The following is a 9,274-nucleotide window of genomic DNA, read 5'->3' on the forward strand; positions in this document are numbered from 1 at the left end:
GGCCTCGAACTCAGAAATCTGCCTGCCTCTGCCTCCCAAGTGCTGGGATTGAAGGCATGTGCCACCACTGCCCGACCCAAGGATTTCTTAAATATCGCTGAACTCTGGTCTTATGTTCAGATTTTAAAAATTGAAACTCACTGTGTTGTCAATCCAGAAACTTCTCAAGTAATGACATCACTTTGAGGGGACTTAACCACCAGACCATCATCAGAGGGTTCCCATCACATTCCTGTGAAAGAGATCGAGCCAGGGAGACTGCTGAGGAGACGGGCTAACGACTCGATGATTTGGGAGGGAAGAGCTGGCTGATGAACTTGAACGTTACAGGGTTTTCCTAAGCTAGGCTCTAACTCGAACGCTCTTCACCAGGTGAGATCAAGCTGGAGATGCCCAGCATCAGTGTGGAGGGAGACATGTCCGAGCTGGTGAACAATCCGGAATTGGTGGAGACTTTGGAGCAGTGTGTGATCAACTGGCTGGGCCAGATTTCATACGCTCTGGAATCTCAGATGAAGAAGAAGCCGCAGGTATTCTGTGCAGGGCTCGAGGAGCCTGACTCAGGTTACGCCCACCACCCGAGGGGCAGGTCTTTCCGTTCCAGGCTTCCCTAAAAGATGCTGTGGGTGAGGCCTTTGTTCAGGTGCTATCAGATGGCCATCGGGAGTGACAGAGCTTATCCTGTCTTAGTCACACTGCCCTATTGCTGTAAAGAGACACTAAGACCAAGGCAACTCGTAAAAGACAGCATTTAATTGGAGGGTTGCTTATAGTTTTAGAGGCTTAGTTTATAAGCATGGCAGACAACATGGCAGCAGGCAGGCATGGTGCTGGAGAAGTAACAGAGAGCTACATCCTGACTGGCAAGCAGAGAGAGAGAGAGAGAGAGAGAGAGAGAGAGAGAGAGAGAGAAAGAGGAAGGGAGAGAGAGAGGAAGGGAGAGAGAGAGGAAGGGAGAGAGAGAGAGAGAGAGCACTTGAGACACTGAGAATGGCTTGGGTTTTTGAAACCTCAAAGCGCACCCCACACACACACCCCTCCACTCCCACCCCGCCCCCACCCTGGTGGCATACCTACTCTAACCCGGCTACACTTCCTAAGCTGTCTTAACCACTGCCACTCCCTGAGGACTAAGCATTCAGATCTAAGAGCCCATGGGGGTGCCACTCTTCTTCAGAACACCACAGGCAGAGCTGGTTGGGTTGCCATCCCTAGGAACCCAAGCCAAGTGTTTTAAGTAAGAAAGCAAGTTGTGTGAGGACCTGGTGGTCCAGGCTTTTAGTCCCTGCTTTACAGCGGTAGAGGCATTCCCAACTGTACTGGCTAACAAGTCATGAGTCATTTTGGAAGAGGGAACCTCAACTGAGAAAATACCCTCAGTACATTGGCCTATGGGCAAGCCTGTGCCATTTTTCCTTGATTGATGATTGATGTGGGAGGGTCCAGCTCATTGTACGTGGTGCCACCCCTGGGTAGGTGGTCCTGGGCCATACGAGAAAGCAGGGTGAGCAAGCTATGATGAACAAGCCAGTAAGCAGCTTTCTTCCATGGCCTCTGCATCAGGTCCTGCCTCCGGGTTCCTGCCCTACTTTTATCCGGGATGGACTTGCCAGGAAAACCATTAACTGACACACACAGACACATACACTCCCCTGACACAAGCGCACACACACTCATGTGCACACACATGCATATACACATATGCACGTTCAATGCACACATGATCACAAACACATGTCATGAGCACCTACACTCATGCACACGTGTTCATGTGTATACATGTGCACACACACACATTCAACACATGCATGATCACATACATTCTCACAAACCAGACACACATGTGTATTCACACATGTGTACCTATATACACATGCACAAGAATACATGTGCACATGCTCATGTGTATACATGAGCTCACACACACACATATATACACATATACACACACATGCACATATGCAATACACACATGATCACACACACACAGAGGAAAGAGAGGATACATTCATTGGTTCACATACCAAAAAGTAGTGCACTTGCTCCAGGGAGTTTGCTCAGAGCGCTGACTGGGCTACTTGTGTCTGAGTCTCTTCTGTGGGGCTTTCTCCTTTGTAGTGACAGTTTCAGGCATTGTGGGCACACCTGGAAAGGCAGGGCTCTGTCTTGCATTCCCAGTATGGTCCTGAGGTCCACGCTGAACCATGCAAGATGAGAAGTCCTCTTGGAAGCCCTCTACTGACTCCCCCCTATGTAGAGCAGCTTGGGACAACGGCACTGGGGAAATGACCCACACAAGCGTGTGTATCTGTGCACTCACATCTCTCTCAGGGCAATGGTCCTCTGGCTGAAATCGAGTTCTGGAGAGAAAGAAATGCAACGTTGAGCGCCCTCTATGAGCAGACGAAGCTTCCATTCGTTAGGAAGGTCTTGGAGGTGATCAAAGAAGCAGAGTCCATGCTCATAGCCAATGTGCAGCCTATCCTGACGGAGCTGTTCAAACTCCACATGGAGGCCTCAGACAACGTGCGCTTCCTGTCCACCGTGGAACGTCACTTCAAGGTAGGGAGGATGGGCTGGGTTCTGGGAAGCCAGCTCTGTGAAGAACACTGCATAGATATTATTTTTTTTTAAATTACATTTAGGAGCTGGGGTTGTAGCTCAGCTGAGAGAGTATTTGCCTACCATGAACAAAGCCATGGTTTCCATCCGGAGGACCACATAAACACTGCATGGTGGTGTTCACCTATTATCCTAGCACTCACTTGGTAGATCAGAAGGATCAGAAATTCAAAGTCATCTTTAGTCGTGTAGGAAATTTGAGGCTACCTATTGGGCTACCTGAGTCCCCTTCCTCCCTCCCTTCCTTCCCTATTTCCTCTTTCTTCCTTCCTTCCCTCCTTCCTTCCTTCCTTCCTCTTTCTTTTTTTTCTTTCTTCCTTCCTTTCTCTTTCTTTCTTTCTTTCTTTCTTTCTTTCTTTCTTTCTTTCTTTCTTTTAAGAGAGGGTTTCTTGCTGTAGCCCTGGCTGTCCTGGTACTAGCTGTATAAACCAGGCTGGCCTCAAACTCACAAGGATCCACCTGCCTCTGCTTCTCACCACATCAAGCTTTGGGAAAAAAAAATGGGTATTTTGCCTGCCTGTATGTCAATGACCATGTGCATTCGAGATGCCCATGGAGGACAGAAGAGGGTGTTGGCCCCCCTGGAGCAGGAGTTACAGATGGTTGTGAACCACCATATGGGTGCCGGGAATTGAACCCTTGTCTTCTGGAACAGCAGCAGCCAGTGCTCTTAACGACCAAGCCATGTCTCCAGCACCCCCCCTTTTTTTTTTTTTAAAGATTTATTTATTTATTTTATGTATATGAGCACACTGTAGCTGTACAGATGGTTGGGAGCCATCATGTGGTTGCTGGGAATTGAATTCGGGACCTCTGTTCGCTCTGGCCCCAAAATTTATTTATTATTATATGTAACTACACTGTAGCTGTCTTCAGATGCACCAGAAGAGGACATCAGATCTCATTATGGATGGTTGTCAGTCACCATGTGGTTGCTGGGATTTGAACTCAGAACCATTGGAAGAGCAGTCAGTGCTTTTACCCGCTGAGCCATCTCACCAGCCCTGCAGCTCTTGCTTTGTTCCTTTGAGACATGGTCTCTCATTGGCTTAGAACTCAACCACCTAGCTTGATCCCTGAACCTCAGGAACCCCAGTCTGTGCCACCCCCACCCTGGGTGTGGGCTGACAAGCGTGTACCACCCACACCTGGCCTTTTTTTTTTTTTTTTTTTTTTTTTTTTTTTTGGTTTTTTGAGACAGGGTTTCTCTATGTAGCCCTGGCTGTCCTGGAACTCACTCTGTAGACTGGCTCTGCCTCCCAAGTGCTGGGATTAAAGGCATGTGCCACCACTACCCGGCTAGCTGTCGGCATCTTTATTCAACCAATAGTTTTAAATTAAGGAGCAAGGTCACGTAGCCTTACTTGAGGAGCACAGAGGATTCTTTCATCCCTCGGGGCAACCAGACCTTGGGGTTGGGGGAGGCAGTATTTATTGTTACAATTCAGTAGCAACAAGCAAATGTCAACAAAGCCCACTACAATGGTCTACACTTAAATACCTTTAGCCCCTACAGGAGAACCTGAACCTATTAAACACTGAGTCTCACTGTCCCCACCCCCACCCTGCCCCCAGATCCCTGGGTGTCACAAGAGCGCAGTCATCTTCCTCTGTCCCTTTGCCCTTTTTACCCCCGTCCATTCTGAAGTGTGCTTCCAGGTGGAAGCAAGCTCCTTCACAGAGCTGGACCATGCCTATGACCATGCTCGAGGGTATCCGCTTCCTGTGGAGTTGTGTGTTTGTTTCTTTGTTTGAGACAGGGTTTCTCATTTGTATCCCTGGCTGGTCTAGAACTTGCTCTGTAGGCCAGGCTGGCCTTGAACTCATAGAGATCTCACATCTGCCTCTGCCTCCCAAGTGCTGAGACTAAGGGCATGTACCATCACTACCCAGCCGCTCTTAATTTTTTAAATTATTTGTAATGATGTATAAGCCCCGGCACACATGAATGCTGGTGCCCACAGAGGCTCTGGCCCAGTGCTAGGCTTCCAGGCAGTTGTGAGCCACATGATGTGTGTGGTGCTGGGAATGGAACCCGAGTCTTCTGGAGGTTAAGTACATGCTCTTAACCACTGAGCCATCCCTCCAGGTCCTAAATACTTATCTTTTGTTATTTTTAATTGTGTTCCTGCATTTTTGTCTCCATGAGCTTAACATACTGTGTTGACAAGCGTGTACCACCCACACTTGGCCTTTTTTTTTTTTTTTTTTTTTTTTTTTTTTTTTTTGGTTTTTCGAGGGTTTCTCTGTGTAGCCCTGGAACTCACTCTGTAGACCAGGCTGGCCTCGAACTCAGAAATCCCCCTGCCCCTGTCCCCCAAGTGCTGGGATTAAAGGCATGTCCCACCACTGCCCAGCCTTCAAATACTAATTTAAAAGACTGAATTGCAGGTTCTGAGTCAGATACGCCAAGTATCACATTCCTCATTTGCTTCCTGTTGCTCTGATGGGTCAGCTAGCTTTCTTCCTTTTAAATCTTTATTTAGAAAAATTTCAGAGGTAGGTGGATTTTTGAGTTTGAGGCTAGCCTGGTCTACAGAGTGAGTACCAGGACAGCCAGGGCTACACAGAGAAACCCTGTCTTGAAAAAACCAAAAAAAAAAAAAAAAAATTTCTACTGGTATGAATGTTTTCCTTTTCCTGTACCTGTATATGTGTGCCATGTGTATCCCTGGTGCCTGCAGAAGCCAGAAGAAGGCATCAGATCCCTTGGGACTGAAGATACAATGGTTGTGAGTTGCCCTGTGGGTGCTGGGACTCAAACTCAGGTCTTCTGAAGAACAGCCAGTGCTGTTAACCTGGTGCCAACTCTCCGTCCCCCTCAGTGATCTTTCTTACACAGTATAGGCACACCTGCTAAGGGATGGTGCTACCCACGGTGGGTTGGGCCCTCCTCTATCAGTGATCAACCAAAACAACTCTTCAAAGACATGATCACGGGTCAGTCTGATTGAAGCAATTCTTGAATTGAGGCTTTTTCTGATGACCCCAGGCTGTATCAGGCTGATAGCTGGCATTAATTAGGACAGTCACTGTTCTGGTATATGGGTATGTGATCATTTTCTTCCTTTCTTTCTTCTTCTTCTTCTTCTTCTTCTTCTTTTTTTTTTTTCCCAAGACAGGGTTTCTCTGTGTAGCCCTGGCTTGTCCTGGAACTCACTCTGTAGACCAGGCTGGCCTCGAACTCAGAAATCCACCTGCCTCTGCCTCCCAAGTACTGGGATTAAAGGCGTGCACCACCACTGCCCAGCCATTTTCTTGATAAAACCACAGTCTCCCATTTTAGTGGGTCAGGATTTGGGAAGGGTTCTGTCACCAGGGGGCATTCATTGGGTTGTTGGGTGGGTCATGCCCTTCCAGAATGGCTGGTTTTCTTGCCTGCTTCTCTGCCTGAGAGTTTAGGGCTTAGTTCACGGGAAGCCTCAGAGGCAGGGCCTCTCCTGGAGAATGGGTTCCCTCCCAGCCTGCTGATTGCTGGGTAGTAGAGCGGTCACTCTCCACCCAGAAGACCAAGAGTAGGTTAATGGTTGTGCTTGGAAAAGACACACCACCCTAACCTGGTGCGCGCTCGCGTGTGCATGTGCGTGCGTGCATGCTTGTGTGTGTGTGTGTGTGTGTGTGTGTGTGTGCAAACACCAGGGCTGGCAGAATGTCGATCCACGTGAGACAAGAAGAAAATTCAGTTCAGCATGACTCAGTAGCCAGTGCTGGTTCAAACTCTGAGAGTCCGATACTAGGCAGTTTATTTCACATACATTTAGGCACAGCACAATTGGGGGGGGGGTGGGGATTTTCCTGATGATAGCTCAATTCCGTGTATACAGAAAAGCTTAAGACATGATTACCTTGAAACTCTTTTCAAAGTGTGGCGCATGAAAACTGGGTTCTGTTGACTGAGAAACAATGCTCCAGGTAAGGGGATGCTCAAGGTTATGGTCTAGGGAGGATAACTGAGAGAAAAGGAAGAGTCAGGGGGCGAGGGGACATGATGTGGTTTGGCCTTAGAGATAGCACAGGGGTCCGCAGGCTATTAACCACAGCTATTCCCAGCCTTCTGGATGGAAAAGAAGTTATACATATCTCCCTTTGAAGAGACCGCACTGTGTGTTTAACCTCTTGGTTTCCCTAGTGCTTGTCTGTGAGCACAAGAACCTCTGGTCCTCTACACTAACCCTCATCTGCCAATGGTCAAGTAGTGGGGCCTGGACAGACCCATGGGGTGGGGTGGGTAAGGGATGATGTCTCTTGATAGAGGACAGAAGCAAGTGGACTTGAAGGGCAGAATGTGCCATGCTTGGAATATGTGTGTGTGTGTGTGTGTGTGTGTGTGTGTGTGTGTGTGTGTGTGTGAGAGAGAGAGAGAGAGAGAGAGAGAGAGAGAGAGAGAGAGAGAGAGGTTGATTCCTGGCCTTGAGACTGAGTCCGTCTTCTTCTGTCCTCTTTGTCCCCTCTGCGTGGCTTTGGCAGAACATCACACACGGCTCCAGCTTCCACGTGGTCCTGGACACTATTCCATCCATGATGAGTGCCCTGCGCATGGTGTGGATCATCTCTCGACACTACAACAGAGACGAGAGGATGATCCCACTCATGGAGCGCATTGCCTGGGAGATTGCTGAGCGCGTGTGCCGAGTTATCAACCTACGCACTCTGTTCAAGTGAGAAGCCGCAGGGCCAGCCAGGGTTCCTTCTGGGAGTCCAGCAGCTTGGTTCAGGCTGTGCGGGATTCAGGGATGGGGTGGGGCTCGGCAGTAGAGCAGGCGCCTAGTGTGCTGAGGGCCTGGGTTTCATCCCTAGGACTGCAAAATAATTATCACTGATTTAAGAGCATGGGGCTAGAAAGGTATCTCTGCTATTAAGAGCATTTGCTGCTCTTGCAGAGGACCTGGGTTCAGTTTCCAGCACCCGGGCAATTTACAACCTCCTGCCAGAGATAGAGCTCCAGAGAATCTGATGCCCCCTTCTGGTCATCATGGGTACTGCACTCACATGGACCTCTACACACATATGCACACTGTTTTAGATTATATATATATATGCGCCACCACCGCCCAGCTTAGATTATATTTTTTTAAAAGAAACTTTTTTTTTTTTTTTTTTGGTTTTTCGAGACAGGGTTTCTCTGGGTAGCCCTGGCTGCTGGCTGCCCTGCAACTTACTCTGTAGACCAGGCTGGCCTCAAACTCAGAAATCTGCCTGCTTCTGCCTCTGTCTCCCAAGTGCTGGGATTAAAGGCATGCGCCACCACTACCAGGCTAAAAGAAACATTCTTTTCATCTCCCAAAGATCCCAGGTGCATATTAGCAGTCACTTCAAACCTCTGCCCTCTCTAGTCCCAAGACCTGGAGATCTTGCAAGGCTTATCCACCATGTATGTGTATCATTGGATCTTCATTCCTTTTTATGACTGGATAATATTCCATTGTTCAAACACACACACACATGCACACGCACATATATGTGCATATATACACACATGCATATATACTTCAGTGGAATATACACATTTCCATATATGATTATATTGTATAACACAGTTATGTTTGCATATGATTTCTCAAGTTTAAGTTATTGATTTATTTTTGAGACAGGATCTCATTATGTAATTCTGACTGGCTTGGAACTTGATATGTATAGCTCTGCCTGCTTCTGCCTCCCAAGTGCTGACCTTAAAGATATGAATCACCATGCATAGACTGTTTTATTTTTTTTAAGATTTATTTATTATTAGTAGTATAAGTGAATACACTGTAGCTGTCTTCAGATACACCAGAAGAGGGCATCAGATTTCATTATGGGTGGTTGTGAGCCACCATGTGGTTGCTGGGATTTGAACTCACGACCTTTGGAAGAGCAGCCAGTGCTCTTACCCGCTGAGCCATCTCACCAGCCCTGTTTTATTTTTTTTTTTTAATTTATGTGTCTAGGTGTGTCTGTGTGAGTATATGCATATGTGTATGTGCAGGTACCTGCAGCAGAGGCCAAAAGAGGGCATCGGATCCTCTGGAGCTCTAGTTATAGTTACATGCACTGGGAGCTGCCCAAAGTGCATGCTGGGATCTGAAGAGAAGCCCCACACACTCTTAAAAGCTGGGCAGTCTCTTCAGCCTATTGCACGCACACCTGTGTGATTTTCGCTGGGACTTTGTTCCTTAGGTATATTTAGAAAGGCTGAGGCAGAGGGCCAGGGATGCTCAGTCCTGGGCCTGGGCCTGGGCTCCCAGGAGAAACAACCTCTCACATATTCAGGGCAAATGATGGTTCCTAACTGTTTTGTGTGAGTATGACGTAGGGAGCAAACCCAGGGTCTCAGAAAGCTGGGCACACTGCTCCCGCTGATCTGCATCTGGCCATTTCCTACTTTCTGCCTAGCCCACACGGGTGAGTTCAGCTTCAGGCAGGGCATGTGTGCCAGAATTACGGCCACCACAGTGACCATGAGACAGGCACCAAGGCCGCCTCCTCTCTGCTTCATGTAGCCATCCATGTTTTCTAGAGAGCTTGGTTGGATGGCTCCTGGGGAGAATAGCCTGGGCCCAACTTGGGGGCCCTTTTGTGTCCTTGTTGCAATGGCACATGAGGACGAATTCCCTGAGGAGACCTTGGTGCCAGGGAGGCCCTGGATGAGAATTCTCCCATCCATCAATGCCCT

The 9,274-nt window shown here is 48.2% G+C and overlaps 1 protein-coding gene across 3 annotated transcripts in view; it reads left to right on the forward strand.

Moving 5' to 3' along the window:
• Dnah10 (dynein axonemal heavy chain 10) overlaps window positions 1-9,274 on the forward strand; it is a 119,316-nt gene that overhangs the window by 10,833 nt on the left and 99,209 nt on the right. For all 3 annotated transcript variants that reach the window (XM_031337971.1, XM_031337970.1, XM_031337972.1), the window contains exons 7-9: window positions 373-530; window positions 2,332-2,562; window positions 7,090-7,280. In XM_031337971.1, the coding sequence (XP_031193831.1) occupies window positions 373-530; window positions 2,332-2,562; window positions 7,090-7,280 (580 nt within the window). The remainder of the gene's footprint in view (window positions 1-372; window positions 531-2,331; window positions 2,563-7,089; window positions 7,281-9,274) is intronic.

The sequence above is a fragment of the Mastomys coucha genome, unplaced genomic scaffold (genome assembly GCF_008632895.1).
Source record: "Mastomys coucha isolate ucsf_1 unplaced genomic scaffold, UCSF_Mcou_1 pScaffold22, whole genome shotgun sequence".
Taxonomy (NCBI): Eukaryota; Metazoa; Chordata; class Mammalia; order Rodentia; family Muridae; genus Mastomys; species Mastomys coucha.